The sequence below is a fragment of the Microcebus murinus genome, chromosome X (genome assembly GCF_040939455.1).
Source record: "Microcebus murinus isolate Inina chromosome X, M.murinus_Inina_mat1.0, whole genome shotgun sequence".
Lineage (NCBI taxonomy): Eukaryota > Metazoa > Chordata > Mammalia > Primates > Cheirogaleidae > Microcebus > Microcebus murinus.
In genome coordinates this window covers 111993640-112018025 of record NC_134136.1, presented here as the reverse complement: position 1 = coordinate 112018025, position 24386 = coordinate 111993640, and the positions used below count along the sequence as shown (strand labels likewise).

General features: G+C 37.2%; 2 protein-coding genes across 2 annotated transcripts in view; both read right to left on the bottom strand.

The window, feature by feature from the left end:
- Positions 1-1093, bottom strand: part of XK (X-linked Kx blood group antigen, Kell and VPS13A binding protein) — a 48699-nt gene extending 47606 nt beyond the window's left edge. Inside the window, exon 1 of the mRNA XM_012736663.2 lies at positions 603-1093. Within this exon, the coding sequence (XP_012592117.1) occupies positions 603-847 (245 nt within the window). The 5' untranslated portion in view covers positions 848-1093. The remainder of the gene's footprint in view (positions 1-602) is intronic.
- Positions 1094-9414: 8321 nt separating this feature from the next.
- Positions 9415-24386, bottom strand: part of LANCL3 (LanC like family member 3) — a 97616-nt gene continuing 82644 nt past the window's right edge. Inside the window, exons 3-5 of the mRNA XM_012736662.2 lie at positions 22746-22943; positions 15447-15654; positions 9415-11092 (exon numbers count right to left, since the gene is read on the bottom strand). Coding sequence (XP_012592116.1) covers positions 10933-11092; positions 15447-15654; positions 22746-22943 — 566 coding nt within the window. The 3' untranslated portion in view covers positions 9415-10932. The remainder of the gene's footprint in view (positions 11093-15446; positions 15655-22745; positions 22944-24386) is intronic.

The following is a 24386-nucleotide window of genomic DNA, read 5'->3' as shown; positions in this document are numbered from 1 at the left end:
GCCCATAATATTCATACCATCACCAAGGAAAAAGAATGGCGGGTGGATTTCTAGACTTCTTTATCAGAACTAAATAAATTAATATTTGTAAAGCTCTTAGAACAGTGCCTGGCATACAGTAAGCTCCATATTTTTGAGAAATGATTAAATTAAATGATTATTTTGATTTAAATGATTATTATGATAATTAAATTAAATGATTAAATTACCTGTATACAGTGTGGCTACCGAGACCGAGAACACATTTCCTAAGGGTTTGTGACCACACAAGCCAATCTCGCCAGAGCCCACTGGACCACAGAGAAAGCAATGTGTCTAACGAGGATGAACCACATGAAATTGCCATTTTTGTTGGTTAGTATCAGCTAAATGTTGGCAATTTCATGTGATGGAACCTAACTGGAATGCAGTGCTCCTCCGCTTTATTACCTTTATGCCAAGGACTCTGTCGCATTCCTGTGACTGAAATGATGGGGCCCTGGGGAGGGGGGGGCAGGGCGGGTTGGCCCTGGGTCCAGCCACCTGTCCCTACCGGAAGGCCGCCCCCCCCCCTCGGCTCCGGCGGGTGTGGGGAGCAGGCCGGGGGGCTGTGGCGCACGCACCTGAAGAGAGGCCCAAGTTGCAGCAGGTGCAGCAGCAGCACAAGCGGGCGGTCGCGGCTGAGGTCGCGGTGCACGAAGAGGAGCGTGAGCTGCACGAGCGCGCAGGGGAGCAGCGAGAAAAGCAGCGTCAGAGCCTGCCACATGCGGTCCCCGCCCGAGCGGTAGGTGCTGCTCAGGTAGAGCGCAGCGGTCGTCTCGGCCACAAACAGGAAAACGGACGCCAGCACTGAGGCCGGGAATTTCATCTCCGCGTGTCAGCGGCGCGTACCGGAGGCGGACGCGGTGGCGGCGGCGGCGTTGGCGGCGGCTGTCTGAGGGGCTCCCGGCATGCCCGGCCCCGACCTGCTCCCGCGCTCTGCGCAGCCCGCCGAGGGCAAGCGGGCCCGGCCCACCGGCCCTGGCGCCGGAGCTGGACCTTGGTTGGGGCTGCCGACCTGGCTGGGGTGGTGCGAGCAGCGCGGCCCCGCCAGGACACGCCCACGCGTACCGTGCACCGTCCGCGCGCTTCAGCGCCCGCGGCGTCTCTGTGGCGACTGTTCCAGTCCCCTGGCGGGCCGCGAACTCGCGTCCGACGACAGCTCGCGCCGCGCGGGAGCTCAAAAGGATAACACGGGCCCTGCTGGCCCAGCGCGCAGCCTCTGGGTCCTAGAGTCCTTTAATGGTGCTGTCTTGGGAAACCGTTCACATCCGTTTGAAAACTGCAACCAAAGGGCCCCAGAATTGGTTTCTGGACGCATTTGTCGCCAGTCTTTATTTTCTGGGCTGAGGAAACGCCTGATTCTTCAAAAGGCCAGCGTTTCCGGTCATTTAAAAGTAACCAGATCACACATGCTTTTCAACGTGCAAGGTATTGTCTTGCATCAAGATGGGGAAGGATTTCACTTTTCACTGTGCCATGTGAGCATGCCCTTCATCTTCCAAATACAGTGGTCTGAGCATTGCTTCCAATGGTAAAAGAGCATCAGAGCCTTATCTCCCAGAAAGTCTGCCTACAAAAATGTATTTCTCTATAACTGTGACTAACTCAGGGCAAAGATCAGGGCCTGTTAATAAGGAAGCAGCTTTCTAATCCAAGGCAGCCTCCTGCTTACTGGTATGCCAATACCAAGACTAACACAATTCCTTTTCACCCACTGAACTTTCTACCATCTTCTGGACAGCAGGATGGACTGAGACCACCCCTGTCCCTCAGACCTTGATCGAGCTACTAAATCTCTCTAAAACTCAGGTTTTACCTGTTCCATAAAGCACTTAGACTTAAATAATTATAAGATACATTTCCTTGTTGAAATAGTGATTTAAATCTTCAGGCATCTCTGGCACTTTTCTATGTAGGAAAATAATGTAAATAAAAAGCATGTGAAGATTCAGAAGGAATCAAGACAAAAAAAAGTAGAGGGAGAGAACATGACAGGCTGTTTTACTTGGTCTTTGTGTGGCATGGGAAAATCTATTTATAAGGGTTGAGAAATGGATTCAGCCAACAGCTGAGAGGTACCAGGCCCTTTCTCCAAAAGGATTACTAATGTCTATTTATAGATTCCAGCAGGCCACCATGTCCTGGATCAAGATACCGCACAGTGTCAGAAACACAGAATCAGCAGCAACACTCCACAGAGTATTTGTGTAATATTTTATTGGACACCATGGCTAGCTTTAAAGGGAAAATGAACTAGTAGCTTAGAATTATTGAGAACACACTCAATATTAAGCATTAGATTTTATTTTAAGGCAAAGGAATATCACAGGTTTTACATTATTAAGTATACTGTACGTAGTAAATGTGCTGAAGGGGACAATAAGCAAATAAATAACATGGCTTTAAACACTATAAAGTTCAGTTTATGGCGAATTATTTTCTACAGTACAAAACTAATACAGAAAACACATTTGGAAAAATCACAGTGTTTAGAACTTTGTAACAGCAGTTTTAAAAACAGTAAGGTGCATCTCTAAGCTTCTGACTCAAACTCGCTTCTAAAGACATTTCATTATACAACACAGTGGGCTGTGTGTGAGTAAACCCCCCACATGAAGGGGAAGCAACATCAACTGACTAGTACTTCCCCTCCAGGAACAACCAATACCAAAAGCTAAGATCTGATGAGCATTTGCAAGTTGATCTTTCTCAATCTGTACACTAGCTAACTTGATGCAGTGATCATGTCTTTCTATAATATCATTCGCCATTTTGTCCTTGAGAATAACGTATACATTGCAGCTTATAATTGCTAGTTTTCCTGTCAAACACCTAAATGGATTTTGACTAAAGATCAATTTAATGTCATGTATTGCATTATATTTTTTCACTAGGACTGAAATACTCATTATTTTTTAAAATATTATGTACATAATAATAAACTTATAGAAAGTGGTGTTTTGGTATAATAATATGTAACATACCATAATACTTGAGAATTTGGTTTTATTATAAAATACAGTAGTATGCCATTTTGTAATATAGTAAAATATCTGGCAGAACATTCTGTTCTAAATTTAGACCTAATTGCTACAGTTATGTCTTTGAAAGCGCCTCAAAGTGCCCCTAAGGAAATATAACAATTAGCAAGAGGTCATAGAACCTGTTTTTGGCAAAAAGGCGTTTTTTAAAAAGCCTCTCACTTTGTTGTGTGCAAATCTTTCAAAATTTTAGTTATATACAACCGATAACTGGTATTGGATTTAGTGTTAATGGAAATTAGTAGAATTTTAAAGTAGTAACAACCAATCTCTATTATTTGGTGTATTTTTTTATGATTTTATGTTTGTAACTGTATTTGTGCTGAGGCAAATATATTGTAAAGAGTATAATTTTATTAATAATACTAATTCATTGAGCAGTTCCTCAAAGTTCAATCGTACTTTAAATAATAGTACTTATTCATTCCTGGATACAATTAGAAATAAGCAGTTATACTATATTGACAGATTATTCCTTTGTACGCCCATAATTAAGAAATTGCACTAATTTTCTGCTTGTGATATGTATCATTAGGAAGGTGAGCTTTTTTTCTCCAATAATACAATATTTCTATAAGTACTGTGCATTGTGCAAAAAAGAAAAAACATCTTTTTGGTGAAATAAATTCTATTCACTGAGAAATACACATTCCAAAACTAACATGTGGTGTTTGACCCAGTGTATCTTCCCCAGCATATGGCTTTGCAAAGTATTTCCCCTAATAATTGGGTTCTACAAAATCCATTTTAAAATTTTTGTTGATTTAGTGCCATCAAGTCCAAGAGATTAAAATTCAGACTTCCTTTTCATGGAGAGCTCCCCCAGATGTTCTAAGTCGGAAAAGCTGTTACCTTTTTAGAGAATGGGCTGCCCTTCCTTATCATATTCTAAAACCAAACTTTTGCACTAGAGAATATTCTACTTCTACTCCTGGAGAGTCTATATACAACTCATGTTACACTTTGCATTTTCAAGAGCAAAGCAATTCTGCTGCTACAGTCTTCAGAAGACATCTCTAATATTGAAATACTAAAGCCCTAAAAAACAGAGACAAAACTGATCATTTAAAGAATCTGCTTATTTAAATACATCCACAAATAAAGGTTACCACAGTTAACTTGAACCAAATTCAGCAGCAGAATTTATTTTATTGGTAATTGTCACTATCCACAGATCTTAAAACTTATGGGGACAATATCAGAGGGCCCACTAAAACCAAGTTGCAAAAAGATCATTTGCTAAAGATTGACAATAGTCAAATATAGTCTATATCTTCTTTAAAATTATTGTTATGTCATAGCTACTTCAAACACATTACAAGAATAGTACACATTAAAGCATGTAAATTAACACCACACACAAAATATAAGAAGAAAGCATCAGCAGGAATTGTAATACTCTACATAAGAAACTGTATGTATTCTATGTTTATACATATACACATTCAGATGTTTCTTCCCCCGTCTTTTTAGCATTCATCATTTCTGAAAGAATAACAGGAAGGTATTAATATGTATTATAGCACTTTCTGAAGATCTATATCCAAGTGCAAGACCTTAAAGCCATCTGCTGGTTTCAATTTAATAAGTGGTTGTTCTAGAACAAAAGAGATATCTTGGCTCTCAGGAGACTCTGAATACAAAGAGAAATATATAAATGAGCCCAAAAGGAGTAGAGAGGGAGGAGAAAACACAAAGATTTTCTTATGAAGAGACACTTATGGCAATTTCTAGAATTCTTACAGACACAGAACTCAATAATTCAACACCTTCAAACAGGTTTCTTTACCTAGGAGAGTTTTCTCAGAGTCTTTAATATGTTAATGAACCATGTAATCTCCAAAAGAGGGTAAAAGGATAGAACTTTCCTAACTTACTTAATCACAGAGCATATTTTTCTACAGGACAATTCTTGGCACTGCTGTGGTGCCTTTGGGGAAATATTGAAGTATTCATATAACTTGCAGTATTCTATTTCAATTTTCTCTTATAACAACAAAATAAAATATAAGTAGTAGAAAGACTTTATCAATGCTGGGAAACAGGAATGGGATGATAGCCCTTCCCTGCCCAATACAATAGCTAACCCACATGTAGCTCTTGTAGACTTGAAATGTGGCTAGTCCAACTTGAGATGTGCAGTAAGTGTAAAATACATACTGGATTTTGAAGGGTCAATACAAAATATCTAAAATATCTCATTAAAATTTTTATATTGATTGCATATCGAAATGATAATATTTTGGATATACTAGGTTAAGTCAAAATAAAAACATTACTAATATTAATTTTACCTTTCTCTTTTTACTTTTTTGATGTGGCAACTAGAAAATTTAAAAATTACATATGTGATTTGCATTTGTGGCTCACATTATTACATTTCTATCATATACCACTGCCGTATTTGTGAAACTCATGGTGGTTATCATCTACAGATGGCCTCTAATGGCTTTAACCTGGCAGAATTTTTAATAAAAACAAATGTTTAAGACAGAACATTTGAAGTGTAACTAGGGACCTCATTAATTATGTGCTAATTTATTACAGAGCAGTTAGCACACAATTAAGACCCATTCATTAATCAATTTAGCATGAACATATCCTTTCACTCAGATATATCTAATAGCTAAATGTTGGGTTTTATTTTCCTATGTGATATTGACTCTCCTTAAGTCAGTCTCTCTCTTTTTCTTTCTCTCCACTGTTTACCCACACACACAAACACAGGTAAACTATTTCCTACAAAGACTAAGAAAAACCAAAGAGGAAGTAAACAGGAAATCCTTGCAAACTGGACAGTTAAGTCCTTCACAACCATTGTCAATTATCTCTACCTTTCCCTCTTCTTCCTCAATATGTACAGGGAAGAGAAACTCAAGAAAAGAGAGGATAGTCTGTTCTTTTAATCTATATTACTCATCAATCCTCCCCCAAAGAATAAAAATATGATTTGGTTTTTATTTAAAATAAGTTTTAAATTCAGTTCAGAGGGGTAAATAACAGGTGCACAAAGGCAAAGAAAGATGCAGAGGATTCTGCAGATAAACAACTTTGCCATTTGTGGAAGAATCTATGTAGAAATGACAAGGTTCAATACTTTAAGAAAATTAAAGCAAATATTTAAAAAAAAACCACTAAAGGCATCATCCATCAGGCCTCAATTCATTAGCACTTTCAATTAAAGAAACAAGAAGAGAGACTGCACACTACAGTATGAGATTTATGATAATGGATGAGGGCCAAATATTTAATGTAGCATCAACTTTTTCTTTGTAACAGTAAAAATAAAATGACCAGGTTTATTTATGGAGGGGAAGCAAGATAAATGCAGCTACCACCCTATTCTCATGCACAGCCACATGCATGGTAGGCTGTTCTGCATTTGCGATCTGACTACAGACTAGACCCAACTCTTGCTATTGCTCACCCTGAAGTCCACCCTTATGTCCAGAGAGGAGTTGAGCCTTATTGAACCTGGAACCCTTAGATACGAACAGACATGGATGGAAGAGATAAAGAGAAAACCTGCCCTCCCAGGCAAAAGGAGGTCACAAGATTAAACAGATATAGGAATAAACATAACACAATGAACTGTTTAAGGAGGACAAGAAGTTGCTGAATCAGGGGTGGTCCAGGATTAGAGGTCCCAGGAAGAAAAAAAAAAAATCACCAGCACCAGTACGACTGGACTGGTTCTCAGTAGAATTAAACGTGTATCCACAACTCACTTTGAGATGCCGAGTTTCAGCAAGCTTCCCCTCATCCACTCCTTTGCATCCCTTCTCATTTGCTTTCCTTGCCAAATTTATGCCAAGATTACAAATTTGAGGCTTAGTCATCTAGCTATTAATTTGGGACAATGTTGAATAAATAACCCAGGTCCCCAAAGGAAGTCTTTATATGTAATTGAGAGTATATTTCTATCACTGTATGTCACTCAGTTCTGAGACTTGAATTAAAGTGCAGATCAAACTCCCCCCAGAATTACTTTATTTCCCAGCTCATTTTCTCTCTGCAGACCTGGCCTGCCTGCCCCTTTTCTCAAGTTACTGGCACTGTTACTTTTTGTTCCCAGCAAGCAAAATAAATATTTGCATTAAAAGGAGCTCTCAATCTAAACCATTCTATTCCTATGTAGTAAGCCCTGGTGAATCAGAATACAGGCATAAATTCTGTAGTCAGGACTAGTGGTAGACTATAAAAAAAAAGGTGCACTTGGTTTTTAGCCATCTAGTGACCTAGACCTCAGGTACTGCATCTACACATGGAGATTCTGTTTGGCTGAAATGCTTATTGGAAATCATAACTGGGCATGATTTTATCTGCACATAGTAGGCACTTAAAATATAGCATTTCTTTTACATACATAAAGGACCTGCACACTAAAAAACTCTCTTATATTCATTTTATCATCGACAACTTTTATGACAACCCTGTGAAGTGACAGGGTGACTATTATTATTACAATAGTGGCCCATGGAAGTTGCAGAGCAAGGCTTTGAGATTTCCAACAGAGGGTTCTTTACATTACCAATGTTTTTCTTTTAAATCGTATGTTTACTTAATATGCTTAGGAATCACAAATTTATATTTGTTGTGTTGAAATTATTGAGATTTTCTACTTCAAATTTGAAACAATTTGAGTACCACATTGATTAAAATCTTCACATGTCAAAAAATTAAAGAAATAAGCTGCCACTGGAAAAGCTCTGGTTTAGCACAGACCAAGAAAATAACTCTGTTTCTTGAGTTATCAGTAAATGAATACTATTATCTTAACAGCACAGTTTGCTACCTAAAGAAGCACATGCTGTCAAACCTCTGTTCTCCTCAGTTACCAGGTTACAAGTGGAATGAAGGAAAGTAAAAACAGATGACCGAAACAGGTTTGGATAAAATAAAGATGTATAATATCTTAGGGTGTGTGCGGAAGAAAAAGTACATAATTGCATTAATGAAACAAAATGCACAGAGTTGTAATGGTTTCCAAAATGTCCTATTATCAAAGTATAATGCAGTCTCCCTATTGTTGAGAGACTCTTTCAATGTATCCTCAAACATATCCACTGTTACCTTCAGGGTTTATAATTGTTCATGCCACATATGGTAAATAATATTATAGTTATACTAGTGGTGGTGGAGGCAACATGCTTAAGTACTACATTAAGAATGTTAGCACATAGAAGGTGACAAGTTGGATAATTAAATAAGAAGTGACATGCTACACTTTCCTACAGCAAAAGTCTCAAGAGCCTTTTTTCCCCCTTCTTGGGAAAACAAGATAGAAGAGGACCTCCCCAATCTGTTAAATATAATTCTATTCTTTCAGGAAAATGAAAAGTTTCAACATGTTTAAGTACTAAACAAGCTTATCCTTTTTTCTAATTCACTGAGATGTCATTTCATAAAGACATCACTCAAACATGGCCTTTGCTTGGATTTGACATGCACAAAAGGGTTGTCTTTTCATAATGGTCAGCACAACGCCACAGTCACCCTATCAGACTTTAAAAGGGCGAGTAAGCAGGAAAGAGGTCCAGTTTTCCTGAAGTTGCTAGGAATGGAATTGATAAGATGAGCTAGATAGAGTATCACTTCGTAGTGCTTTAGGTTTTAGATCTCAAGGATGAATGGTGGAAGGATCAACAAACAGAAACAGAAAGTAACTGTGAGGGAAGGGGTATTTTGTTCACTGCTGTATCCCCAGATTCTTGTCTAAAACATTGAATAAATAAACTTTGAAAGTGAAACCCTGGGTTTGAATCCCTGTTTTGCCCTTTCCTAGCTGTAAGACTTTGGAGCAATTACCAAATACATCTTGAGAGGTTGCTGGATGATGAAAAAAGTATGTTTCCATAAAGCTTTGTATACTGGATGGTTATTATTTTAAATCTATAGAGGTCATCTGAAAGGAATTTATAATGAGATAGTGGAAGCAAACATCATTATCATTTCAAAAGGAGACTACTTTGTAGAAGGCATCTTGTTTAAGGCTTTCCAAGAGGTACTTGCCTATTTATGAAAGAATATCTGGAACCCAATTTGGGGAGTAATATGAAAGCTGCAATTTATGTGGCATATGCTTATGTCAGAGGATGTGAAAATGGGACAATAAGCTAAAAAGGTGTATTCTTTTCAAAATCACTTCTTCCTGGTTTATTTTGATGAGTGCAAACATATACAGATTCATAAAATATACAAAGATAGTCCTTACCTTTCTTTGGTCAGATTCTTTGAGAATCTTATGAACACTAGAGGTCCTCTTCTCCCCCAAAAAAAGAGCGCGCGTGCCCCCCCCCCCACACAAACATACTGGTATATATATATATATACACACACTAACAGACACATAAATATTTTTAGGCAACAGAATATTCCCTAATTCCTCCCAAAGTCCAACTATGATTAAAGTTAAGAATTATTGCACTAAAGAATAAGTACTTGGGTTTACATAGGGATAGATGTAGAATACATACATATACACACACACATACAATTGTACATATATATACATATATCTAAATATTTAATGACTATTTTAATAATTCAGTCTTATGCAGTACACAATTTCCTCCTCAATCTCATATATGAAATTGTCAGTGACCAAGTCTAAGAAAGGGGTAAACTCTGTTCTGCATATTAAAGTGACAGATGCTCCTACAGTGTTCTGTAAACTACTATTTACCTGAAGCAGTTTTACAACTTCTATGTGTTTACAGCAGAGTAGAATTTGATAGGATAACTTGTCTTAATGAGTATTGTAGCCAATTTCTAGTGGACCCTGTGTCTTGGCAGGTAAGTTGACCAGCCAGAGAGTTTACTCATCTCTTACTCTAATGGTATAAAATGGAGCAAAAATTCTTTCCACAAACACTAGTGCCTTTCTCAGCCTTTGTTTGCCTGTCCCAGGGGACACAGTATTCCATCAAAGGCAGAATGACACGTCTTTGTAGCAGTTACCCTGATCTTTGAAATGAGTGATTTTTACCAAGAGTATATTTTACAGTTCGGCTAATAGCTTCACAGGAATTGCATACATAAAGGCATTTTAAAAATTGCTAACAATAGACAATACACACCTCACACTTTCAGTTGAGAAAAACACTTGACAGCAACACTTGTTGCAGTATTTGCTAGCTTATGAATTTTGCTATTCTAATTAAGCTTAGGAAAGAAAAAGGAACCAGGAAAAGAGATATTCTAAGGCCTAAGGAAACTTCAAATTTTGGTGTTCAAACAAAGTTATGGTATGATTTCTTTAAAGTGCCCAGGGTAATGATAAAAATAGAGATTCATATGCAAATATCACTATTCAGTAAAATTCATAAATTTCAATAAGTAAAGGCATAGGACAACCAACAATTTCCTTTTATGTCCTTCGGAAACCTGATACTTCATTTCTCCTAGCTGTTTTAAGCTGGGAAATTACTTTAGGTTTTTTTTTTTTTTTTTTGCCTTTATTTCTGAATTTAGGGGTGGAGGGCACCCACAAATGGTCAAATTCTCTGTCCAATTATGAAGGTATTAACATTTTATTGCCATAGTCTTCACTTCAGTTTAGTTTTCTATGACATAACTGAAAAGCAGATCATTTCTCTTTCCCTTTTTCCTCTTATCTCTGGTTTCACATCTATTCCCTGAAATATTAAATCTCTATGGTTTTTAGATGAATTGTGGTATCTTTACTTTGTTGGTTCTCATTCAAGTCTGGTATCATATTGCCTTCACCTGCCTGCTCCCTTCCTTCTGGCGGCAATGTTAAGGCTAATGGTTGTGATACCATTAAATGTGGCTTATGTGGAAACTGCCTCGGTTAGGCTCAGGAAATCACAGGGGACTTGTGCAGGACTACAGTGGAAGATGGAGCCTTCTAAACAAAGACGCTGAAGAGAGGGAATTCAGCCTGATTGGGCTGCAGCAGATCGATCAGAAAGCACACCGTCCCGGAGAAGCCTTCATACAAGCTGTATATACTTTCAAGGACTCGAGAACCAGCCTTGAATTCCTCGGTAAATAAGAATTGAGCAAACCTAAGAGACGAAGAAGAAAATATGAACAGTTTTAACATGAGCGTTTCCATATTATTGGCCTTCGGTTGCTTCTTCCTCTTCTGCTAAATTAAAGTTTTAACATCATTTTCTTTCAGGAATTATATAATTAAGTATTTTAAGAAAGCCTTTTTCTCAGTAAAAGAGAAAAGAGGATCTGTTATATAATTGTGTATATTTCACAACAAATTATGTTGGCAAGCAAATCCAACTATTTTCAGAGTTCGCAAAGCAAAGCGGTTTGGTATTTTCTGAGGATTTCATTCCTTCTGCCATCCAGTAACTAAAAATAAAAAAGACAAATAAATCACCCTATTTTTATTTATCTTGAATAGAATCAAACTGATATGTGACTATTCCTTTAAAAAAAGTAAATATGCTGTGTTTCTGCAGGCATATTATTTCTGAGCTAGGCATCATTTATACGTGACAGAGAGCAGAAACTGTGAAAATAGATGGGCAAGATTTTATACAATCTGTGCTTTGGGCAAAAAAAGGAATAAGATGAATGAGCAAAGGCAAGCAACCTTTTATAATAATAACATCAAATACCAAATTCAGCTACAAGACAGATTATTTTTAAAACATCCACCTTAAAACTAAATCAAGAGCCTCTAAATTCTCTATAAAAGACCTTTTTTTCTTTTACCTATATTTGCCACAAATTGTATTTACATTATTTATAACAAGTAACATTTTATAGTAGTTTACAGCTTTTACAGTGCATCACCTATGTCATTTTTTTACTGAGTGGCTCTAGTCATTCCCACCAACAACAAAAATAATCACCATTTCAGAGGCTGAAGTTCATGGCTTAGTAAAGCCCAAGTACTGATACTGCCATAAATTTAGATTATTGCTACCACATAGGGGGTCCAACGAACAGTAATTACTTATTTGATTTTTTTTTTATGGCTCTTGGAATTATTGATGGCAGCTTAAAATAAAGCAGCAGGAAACATTGCAATTCTGCTTGGTACAATTTTTCTATCAACTATCTTCCTGAATATGTAACATTTTTAAATGAAATTTTAAATAGTAGAATAATGATACATCTTAAGAGCTAATTCAAAATTTGTAATTATATAATGAAATCAGCTTCAGGGGGGCCTTAACCTTTTTAGTGCTATAAATCATTTGGCAGTCTGTATTCCTCAGAAAAAAAGTTTTCAACTGCATAAAATAAAATACACAGGATTCCAAAGGAAATTAATTATATTTAAAGCACAGTCAGCAAAAATATTAAAGCCAAATTTGTGATATAACATATATTCTTTATTAATACATCAAACAAGATATAGTAGTGAGCCTAATAACTGCCAACATTTCTAAGCAGTGAGGGAGTAAAATATCTGCAACACAATATCTTGTTGCACAATATCTGCAACAAGAGTAATCTGACATGAGGATATTTATGACTTCTATTGGTTGCAGAGTCACAACTATGGCTAATGCTTCTGTGACTTATCTACACTCAGAATGGAAGGAAATGCTACATTTCAGTTTGAGACACAATCTTTTCATCAAACAAGTTCACAAGCTCTAGATTAAGAACCCCTGCTATAGCTGAAAGAGCAAGGACTTTGGAGTAGAGATACACAGATTTGATAATTTCATGTTATATGACCTTTTTCAAATTTCATATTTTGACTTTAAAATGGTGAAGTTGCAGAATTGTACAGTATTATCTGTAAAGATTAAAGATCCATATATTAGGCTTTTAGCACATAGCAAGCATTCAAGAAATGAAAAATATGATTTTTTACATAAATATATAACAATATTTGTAAAGCAGAGAAAATTGTTCCACCATACCATAAAAGAAACCTACAATTTTGCTTGCTGTTCTTCCAACCTTTTTTCCTCTATTCATTGATTTATTTATTACATTATTCCATATTGTTAAAGGATATACACTTTGATATCCTGCATATTTTACTTAAAACAATATGATAAATATTTCCATGCTTTTCAAAATAGCTTCTAAAGGACACACAGCAATTTACAATAATACCAGCAATTTCTGAGAGCAGCCCTTTCATTACATTCTGATCCATATTGTGTTATTATTTCTGAAAAACTGTTGTTGATATCAAAGTAAAAATAATTGTTTCAAAATCTGCCAATAGGGCAAATATCAAACTAACAAAATTATTTCTCTAAAAAAATTCTCAGTAAAAATAGAAGTCAGAATGGTAATTACAGAACTAAAAAGAATCATAGACAATGGGAACATTACATATCAAAACCTACTGATTATTACCAAAGCTGAATATAGAAAAAATTCATAGATCTATGAATTAGTATTAATAGAAAGATGGAAGGTTTTCTAATTAAGCATTTTTTAAACTCTAGAACATAAAAAAATGGAAGTAACAGTAAAAAATAAAGGCAGAAAATAATGAATTAGTAAGCAAAAAAGAAAAACAAAAAGAATTAATATGCAAAACCAAAAGCCAAAAGCCAGTTCCTTGAAAGAATGAATAAGATAGAAAAACACTGATGCATCTGACCCAGAAGGAAAAACATTAGGAACGAGAAAGGGCATACTGCCACAGACATAGACCATTTAAAATATTATAGAACTATACTATTAGAGCTCTCTGCCAAAATTTTGAATATCCATATGAAGTAGATGGTTTTACAGAAATATATTCACTACTAATAGGAAGAGGTAGAAACCCTGAATAATTGAATAAGCATAGAGGAAAACAAAAGAGTTGCCAAGTATTTATGCATAGAGAAAAGTTTAGAATAATAAAACTCAAATTTATAGTAATAGTAACAGTGAACACTTACATTGCATTTACTATGTACCAGGCACTGTTCTAAATGATTTTTCATATATTAACTCATTTAAACTGCTCAATACGCCAGTGAGGTAGGCAGTATTTTCCATATTTTATGAATGAGGAAATTGAGGCATAGAACATGTTAAGTGACTTGTTAATGGTCACACAAACAATATGATAATCATCAGGTGTATACCTTCAGTGGGAATCTTCACAACAGTGCAAAGAGTATTCTTTAGCTGCTCCCTGCAAGTGACATCTCAGATGTAAGAGAACCAGACCACATGGGTGGGTGTGAGAGAATTCTTGGCTTAGAAGACCAAAGTGCTACACAAGAAACCAATATCTCTTGTAACAACCTTTGGACACAGAGCTTCTAAATCCTCTCAAAGGGAATGCCACTTTCATGCCAATGTGGATTCAGGGAAGCCCCTACCTGTGACCTGTGCTTTCGACCAGCTTACTTATATTATAATTCATTCATAGTCCTCTTGATCCACTTTATCTTGTTTACCAGTATCAGGGGTAATGTATATTAAAAGCAATATTGTCTGGGAGACAGCTGATATTCCATCTTTATCAGGTTTCCAGTAAATAAACTATAGAGAGCAATTTGGAATTATCTGTTAAAATTACAAATATACATACAGCAATTCTACTTCTATGAATTTACCTTTCAGATATACCCATACATGTACAAAATGGTATATGTACAAGGTTATTCATCATAACATTATTTGTAGTGTAAAATATTGGAAATAATCTAAATATATTTCTAATATGGGACTGGTCAAATTATGGTTCAGTCATACAACGTAATGCTATTCAATAATAAAAATGGTTGAAGAAGCTCTTTGTGTACTGATGTAGGGTGATCACTAAGATAGCAAGGTGCTACCATTTGTATAAAAAAAGAGGCACAAAATTTTATATATGTACTGTTATAGTTTTGATATTTGATCCTCTTAACCTCATGTTGACATTTGATCCCCAATGTCTGTAAGTGGGGTCTAGTGGGAGTTATTTGGGTCATGGGGGCATTTCATTGCCGGGGGGGGGTGTGAGTGTCTTGCTCTATTAGTTCTTGTGAGAGCTGGTTGTTAAAAAGAGCCTGGCACCTCCCCTGTCTTTCTTGCCTCCCCTCTCGCCATGTGACCTCTGCACATGTCGGCTCCTCTTCACCTTCTGCTATGAGCGAAAGCTTCTTGAGGCTCTCATCAGAAGCTGAGGTTGGCACCATGCTTCTTGTACAGCCTGCAGAACCATGAGCCAAATAAACTTCTTTTATTTATAAATTACCCAGCCTCAGATATTCCTTTATAGCAACACAAATGGACTAAGACACACATACCTATATGCTTGTATGTATACAGGATATCTTTAGGAAGACAACCCAGAAACTGTCTCTAGGGAAGTCAACTACATGGCTATAGGACACAGTTGATGTATTCCTTTTTGCACTTTTTAAACCATGTGATCACATTACCTATTCAGAAAATTAATTAGATTAAAATTTTTAAAAGTATACATGAAAAACAGCTGACCTTTGGGCTCGGTAGATGTATTTAGAGTTTCCTGTGAGTCGGTATAGCAGCAGGAAGACGTAGGCACTACCAGCTACACCATGGCAAATCCCTGGCCCCTTCTTTAACAGGCCCTTCTGCCATGTGAGTTCCCCACACCGGATACATGTGTCCAGGTATTGCGGTTTCTTGGAAACCAGATAAGCTTTGGCAAACAGATAGGCAATTCCTGTAAAAACAATAAAGACATTAGAGGTGACTTCCAGAGGTTAACACTATGGAGCAGAACTTCTCAAACTGTAAGAAGCTCACAAATCACCAGCATTGGTAAAATACAGATTCCAATATGGTAGCTCTGAGGTGGTAAGGTGGGGCCTGAGATCCTGCATTTCTAAGAAGTACCCTTCTGGGGATCACACTTTTTGAGTAACAAGGCAATAGAATGTTCTACAAGGGAGTCTTATTTTCGCTGTGGTATTTTAAATTGTTTTAATTGTATCAAGGGGTTGGCCCCTGGAGAAAGAGCAACATTTTGATTGAAGTACATAGATTGATAAAATCCATAATTTAATTTACAAATGGGTTAATATTGAATGATACATACTCTGGTAAGCATTATCTATAGATGGCTATTTGAAATGGCTAAATATTTAAACAGCTTGCCCATTCCCCCACAGAGGCTCAGAATTTATAATGTTTAAGTACTCATAACTATACACATCTTCTTAAGAGCAAAACTGGGAGTCTTTCCAACAACAACAATGCTCCCAAACGACCTTGCCAAGACTTCTAGTCCAGCTGTGAAATGAGTCCTTCCCAATTTAATTTTTCCAAGGAAAGAAATGTTCCTTCAAAGCTTGTCAACAAAGGTAGTATCAATTACAAAGGCAGGAACAGAAACAAGATAAGCAACAGTTATTAATAGAAATGATTTTCCTCAAGTTCTAATTTCTGAGTGCTCATATTCATAGAAGAGGTTAGTAGCGCAAGATCACATTTTCTCCTGCATAGCCTACCTTTCTCCTGTATAAAAGGTGGGGAAGACTGGAATATAACAGGTATCTTAACTATCTCATCCATCAGGGTTACCTTTGCTTTTCATTGCCTTAACTAGGCTATTTTATGACTCTGTAGACATAGAAATTACCTTATGGAAACCTGATAGTAATGTAAATAATTCCTGTTCCTAGAAACTTACTTTCTGTCTAGTAGAGGTTGAAGTGACTTCCCTCTGCCTCTGTGAAAGAAGCCAGTTTTGCATCTATTAAGCAAATCCATTTCAATATTCCTAATGGCCTATATGAATATGTCAGCTCTTTGGTTTTCCTGTTGAACCAGTCATAACACATTTCTGGTCCCCTCATTAATTAATGAACTAAATAAAATGGTTGACATATATTCATTTTATATTTCTCTGAGAGTCATGATTTCATTCCCTTTTTAAATGTCTCCTTTTTAACATTCCGTGTGGTTAATTAACACTTACATGGCAACAGGCTCTTTGCTCAGCTAATGCTTTCCAGTCAACCACCGACAATGGTTGCCTATAGCATTGTTCCCCTTCGGTTTTAGGAACAAAGTATCTTCCACAAACTAAAGGATGATTTTAAAAGAGTCGACTTATTTAATCATACATTTATTCATTCTCTGCATTCATTCATTTGAAAGTGGTCATTGATTATCTACTGTATGCATAGCCCGAGGCAAGGCCAGCTTCATAGGCATGCCACCTGTGCAGGCTCACAACTTACAGCCCTGAAAAGGGTCCCATGCTGGGTTTAATGCTCTACTGTTGCCATCTTGAAATTCTTAATAATTTTCTTAAAAAAGACTTGCGTTTTCATTTTGCGCTGAGCCCCCACCCAAATTATGTAGCCAGTCCAGGCCCTGGGTGATATAAAATAAATGCTAAGCATGACTCCTGCCCTTCAGGAAGGCATTGTCTAAAAAGGGAGATAAAAATATGTTAAGATGACTGATACATAATAGGACACATGCTGAGACATAAAGTGAATGGTACTGTCAATAATACTGGCAGGATGGGAAAGGTGAAAGTTCCCTGCAGAAGACAGTCAGGCAAGGCTTTGGATGGAAGTAGGACTTTTTCAGGACTTTGTAGAATGCATAGGAAACTCTAGACCAAAAGTGAGTCAAGGAGGGCATTCTACCATCAAGATCAGCAAAGGGCAAAAATTTGGAGCCAGGAAGGACAGACTATATGAAGGCCTGTGGGGCAGTGTTCTAATGAACTGGCCAGTGGGGTAGAATGTAGATGGGCTCAAATTATGGATGGTTTTATGAGTCCAGTTAGGCAGCCTGGACCATATTCTGCAGGCAATATGGAACCAATGGAAGTGTTTTTGTTATGGATTGGTTTTATTTTCATATGAAAATGTGATTTTTATTATAGATGAAATATCCTACAGTGGTGTCAGGATAGACCTGAAGAAGAGCAACAGGGTAGCTGTGAGCTGATTATGCTGGCAGAAAGGTGAAAATGAAGCTAATGAAAGAGACATTTCACAGGACTTGGTGACTGTTTAAATATTAACTGAGCATCTACTATATGCTAGGCACAGTAGTAGGTGCTAAGGTTTTAAAAAGCCCCTACTTTCATAGTGTTTACAGTTTAACTGAAGGTATTAATTAGACCATATCTGGGGAAATAGAGATGTCATGGAAGCACACAAGAAGGCCCCTAAACCACAGCTGGTGGTAGAAAAGGCCTACTAGAAGGAGTGACACCATCTAACTTGATTACTGAACTCTGAGAAAGAATTAGGCAGGTGTATTGGATGTTGTTGGTGCCCTTCCCAGATCACCCTTACCTTACCAACAGATGCCTTATCTCCCAGTTCCTGTGAGTGTGGGCTGCTAACAAAGCTCACAGCTGCCCAGTTTTGGGGGGAGATTTGCCCTTAGGCAAATGGGAGGCTATGCTATGCAGCCATTCCCCTGCAGATATTGGCCAATGACTCACTGACACAGTGGTTCAAAAAGTCAGCTCCCTTGCCTCAAGACAAAGCCAGTTCTTTGATAAAATCTGTGCCTCTTATCTTCCCCTCAGAATCAAGGTGAAATTAGTCTCCAGGAGAGACATAGTCCTCTTTGGCTTTTCTCTGTTTCCCTATTCTCCTTCCCTACTTCCTTACAGGTTTCTTCTGAGAGCAGGCTCTGCTTCTGGACCCCAGGAAAAGAGCATGGTGAAGAGGGAGCCATTCCAGCTAAGTGAAAGAAGGACATGTTCTGGGAAGGCCCGGTGTCGCTGCCCTCCCTCAGGCTCTAGGTGTCCTTCCTGGATGATTGCTTTAGCCTTCTGCCCCCAGGTCTTCCATGCCTTAAATTCATTCTGTAACAGAATGAATGATCTTTCCAGAACCATAATCTGAGCATATCACTCCCCTGCTTAAACTGCTAAATGGCTCCCTCTTACCCAGATGCCTTTGCATGATACAGAAAGCCCTTTGAAACCTAGCTTCTATTCTCTTCTCCCATCTCTTCTTCTCCATTCCCTGCTTGTAGCTTTTCACGTCAGTAAAACCAAACCATCCACACTGCTTCCATGCCTCTGACTGTTCATCTTGTTCACTCTTCTTGGAACAAACTTTCTACTTTTCTTGATGTGGCTAAGGCATCACCTCCTTCAGGAAGCCTTTTCTGAACCTGGAGGCAGCACCAGGAATCCCTCCTCTGAGCTCCTATAACTTCCTATACAAATCTTAGCATTTATACAGAATCAGATTAAAATGATCTATTTTCATGGCTGCCTCCCCTAGTACAGTACAAACTACTCAAGGGTGGGAACTGCATCTTGTTCATTTTTTCCCCTAGTCCATGGCATAGTGTGTGGCATATGGCAAGGGGTCCATACATGTCTGTTGAGTCTATAATGTCTCCTTTCTCACCCCAGCACAAGCCAATGCTGTAGTGGAGATGAGAGATTTGGATGGAAGAAGGGCTGAGGTGGTCTAATTGCTATACCAGGGCCATGAGCCCCAGAAAGCCTAATAGGTATTGATCCTGTGGTTCTGGCCAGTATGAAAGGGTCTCTTCCTGCGGCCTGGATCACAGAATGGTACATGGAAGGGACCTTGAAAAACTTCTAAATCTGTTGGCTCCTAACTCAAACTAATGGAATGCATAATAAGACTGCTTAATCTAAAAGGAAGGAATGTTGGGCTTCTTTGCTTTTGATGGGAACCATATCATTTCATCATGGGAACATTAATTATTGTGCATTGATAAGAAACATGAGTTAGCAAAGATATGTGTTTTTGAAAAATACAACTGGGAAAAGGAATGAATTATTACTTAATAAATAAGTTTTAAGAGACTAAATCTTTGAAAACATGTGATCCAGTAGAGCCTTGTGTCAGCTAGACTTGGCACATGCAGTTTCAACATACTGGAGAATCATGACCCAGGTCCATTCTGGGTTGTGTAATTTCTCCAAGGCACACATTGTATGCTGTGAACTACAAAGCTTAGTGACCGATGTCACCTGCACTGCAAAAGCCTTGTTCTTCTTTATTCAAAGTCACCTACACAAGAGACTTTTTGAAATGAGTTAAAAAAAAAAAATACCCACACCTGTGTTTCACGCAAAGTAAAGGAAATGCACTGTCAGTGCTACCACAGCAATGATGTAACCCAATGCAGTTCAGAGTTTATTTTAGCCACAGCATTTGTTTTAATGATTTTGCAAATGACTTTGGTCCTGTATTTCAGAATCACCAAGGTTATGAAGGGGTCATATAAATTTTCCTGAAATACTTTATTGCATTTATTGAGAAAAAGCTATATGCCACACTAGGTATTGATAATTGTGGGTATTTGCAAAGCTTTTAGGACACATCCCTCAGGATGTCAAGAGTCCATAGTATAAAAGGGGTCTGTGGTGAAAAAAAGATTGAGTTCCACTACTCAATCTCAACATGCTCATGTCACACATAAAGAGAAAAAGGCACAAAAGAAACAAAGTGACCCCTTTTCAAGGTCGCTTAGCTGGTTAGTGTTGGAGATCCAATTAGAACCTGGAATTATTAAAGTCAAGAACTATTTCTAAATTGCATAAATGACACTAGGGTCGTCACTCATAGAGGTGGGTTGAAGGAAAGTCAATAGGAAACAATTATAGGGAGAGATAAGGTATCATTAATGAAGTTCCACATTATGGATTAGCTCTGGCAGGTTTTTAATCACAGAATTGGTCTTCTGCCCCAAACCACCTGCACTATTCTTAAATCTACTCTTAAAATTTTTTTTCCTTAAAAAAATAAAATTATTTTTCTAGTTCATCTCCTGTTTTAGAATTTTTTGAGAGTTTACTGTTGCCAACTTCTGCGAGATCTTGATAGTCTTTGGCCTGCACTTATCAGACATATAATCATGCTCACTGCTGGTTATCTCTTAAAAAGAAGACTAATACCCTTGAGGTGGGGGTGGGGTTGGCAGAAATAATGTGCCACATTTAGTTTTTTTATTCATTTGTGAATTGGTTTATTTTTAGTAGCCCAGTGAATACATGGATTGAATGATTTTGCTTTGGAACCTATGTTTAATCTTCTCCAGACACTGAACATGAGTGATAAAGGAGGATAAGCAAAGTCCCCACAGTGATGAATCCTATGTTGCACTGTTTTGGTACATGACTAACAAAGACAGATGGTATTTGGTGTACAGAAAGAATAGAATAACTGCCCTTTGAGACACCCACATCAATTAACTGACCCAGTCTCTCATTTTAGTAGATTATCTTCCCACTCTTTTCAGAGCTTTCACTAGCACATTGAGTCTTTTAAAAATATTCTGTATTTAAACTGGGACATCTCCAAAATTCAAGGATACTGGCTGGGATGCTTGGAGGATATCCAGAGACCACAACTGATAGTGATTAGAGGGAATGGGCAATAGAAGAATTGAGCATAACAACAACATATATATATATATATATATATATATATATATATATATATATATATATATATCTCCTTTCCAGGATGGTAAATAAGTGTTGTGGCTTTTTTTCAAAAAGGTCAAAGAAAAAAGAAATGGTTTCAAATCATAATGGGCAGGAGTTAGCCAGGACATAATGTATAATGCCCTGTTACTGGTACAAGCACACACTTTGAAGTTCCTTCCATAGATAAATGTAATAGGCAGAGAAAATATGGCCATTGGACTATGACTTACATCAGTTCAAACTATATCAAGGAAAAAATAAAATTGCAGTTGGATTAAAGAACATTAACTAAGGGGAGAAAGGAGGGAATAAAACCCAGGTAAGCAAGAGAAATCAAATATATTTTAAAGCCATGCTTATGGGATTGAAGCTTAGCCTTGAAAATTAAATCCACTCATAATCTAAAAATGTTGTGTTATTTTGGTATTTTAAGTCTCTCCCATGGCCAATTAACCAATATTAATTGATTTATTTAAATTTAACTACTTTCAAATTACCCCTTCTCCAAAGGCCTAATTAGCAGTATAATGGGATTTTTAAAAAGGAGGAAAAAGAAGGGATCTGGTAAATTTCTAGGCTCAATTCCAGAGACTTCACTAAGGATGGCTTCTCATTTCTGTAGACTTTTTTATTTGCTACTAATGGAAATTTCCATTTGAAGAAGACAAATTATAGAATAGTGTATTTCAAACTTTAAGGTGCATATAAGTCACGAAAGGATATTTTTAATATGTAGATTTTGATTCAGCAGGCCTGGGGTGAAGCCCAAGATTCAGGATTTCTACCAAGCACCTAGTTGCTCATGCTACCAGTTTAGGGGCCACATTTGAATTGCCAGGCTCCAGATCTGTACTCTCAAATGTAGTTATGGAGCACTTGAAATGTGGCTAGTTTCAACTGACATATGATATAAGTGTAAAATATACACTGGATTTCAAAGACTCCATATTTTTTAAAAATGTGAAATATCTCAATTTTTAAATTGGTTGCACATTAAAATAATATTTGGGGTACATTTAGTTACATAATATATGTTATTAAAATTAATTTTACCTGATTTTACTTTTTAATGGAGCTACTAAAAATTTAACTTACATATGTGGCTTATGTTTCTATTTGAACAGTGTTAGTTTAACTTTATATACAAATAGATATCAATCATATATTTAAATACAGGATCATTTACAGAAGTCCTTTATAGATCAAGACTTTTTGGCTTTTAAAAATTTCATCTTCACCCTTTTACCTCATATAGTAATGACATAAAATGAGAAATACCCTCACTTCTCAGAAAAGAAATCTCCCTGTAGCTAAGCTAGATGAAAGGCAATGTTTTCAGATAACAGAGTGTATGAGACCTGGAGCGCCATGGCACCAGTGGACCAGTTCATTCTCTCTCTCGATGGTCTCGCCAAGCTCAGGCGGCCAGTTGCAATTCTGTTCCTGTTCCATGAGGAAGTCCACACTCTGCCACACCAGCTCCCGATCTGACGGCTTGAGGTGCTCATGGTAAGAAAGAAGCATCTGAAGAATGGACGACAGGCCATGAGCTGCCCCTATATTGACAAACAAAGCATAATTAATTCACACAATTGGGAGCAGAGCCAGTTTGATTTAGTAAAAAAATAATTACAGGATAAAAAAAAGGCAATATTACTTAAAAGTACATATAGTAATGTAATAATTGAGTTGCCTAAGAACTAGCCTTCTCACAAAGTATAGTCTGCAGGCCAAATCTACATTGCTGCTTTTATTTTTTTGCAAATAAAGTTTTATTGGAACACTGTCAAGCTCATTCATTTGCATATTGAATAGCTGCTTTCCTGCTAAAACAGCAAGGCTGTATTTGTGACAGAGACCATGTGGCCCACAAAGCCCAAAATACTTATTGTCTAACCTTCTACAGAAAAAGTTTGTTGATCCATTTTTGCTTTAGAAAAGAAATTTTCAAAACACTTTGTAATTAACATAACAAGAGCCTTTATGAAAATGCTTCTAAAGTACTTAAAAATAATTTGGTATAGGTATCCTAAAAATTCATTTATAATTTATTTTTTATTAAATAGATTTGGGGGTATGAGTATTTTTTTAACATGGTTGAATTGCATAGTGGAGAAATCTAGGCTTTTAACATACCCATCATTTGAATAGTACACATTGTACCCAACAGGTAATTTTTCATCCTGTACCTCCTTCCAATTCTCCCCTTCTGAGTCTCCAATGTCCATTAAGTTACTCTATATGACCATGCATGTCCATTGCTTAGCTCTTATTTACAAGTGAGAACATGTGGTATTTCTTTTTATGTTACTGAGTTACTTCACTTAGAATAATGGCCTTCAGTTCCATTCAAGTTGCTGTAAAAGACATTATTTCATTATTTTTAATGGCTGAGTAGTATTCCACAGCATTATATACACAGCACATTTTCTTTATGCATTCATCAGGTGGTGGTGGACACTTAGCTTGGTTCCATATCTTTGCAATTGTGAATTGTGCTGTGATAAACATATGGGTGTGCAGGTGTCTTTTTCATAAAATGACTCGGTTAATTTTGTGTCAACTTGACTGGGCCATGGGGTGTCCATATATTTGGTTAAATATTACTTCTGGGTATGTTTGTGATGGTGTTTCTAGACAAAAATAACATTTGAATCTGTGGACTGAGTAAAGCAGATTGCCCTCTCCAATGTAGGGGGTGGAGCCTCACTTGATTCATCGAAGGCCGGAATAGAACAAAAAGGCTAAGTAAGAAAGAATTATTTCTCTCTGCCTGTCTTTCAGCTGGGACATTGGTCTTTTCCTGCCTTTGGATTCATACTCAAACTGGAACTTAAACCATTGGCTTTCCTGGATCTGCCTTTCTCAGCCTCCATAATTGTGTGAGCTAATTCCTTATAATATTAATAAATACATTTATTTATTATATTCCATTTCTGTGGAGAACCCTGACTAATACAAAGAGATCAAAGAAAACTGAGAAAGGAGAGCTTAACTTG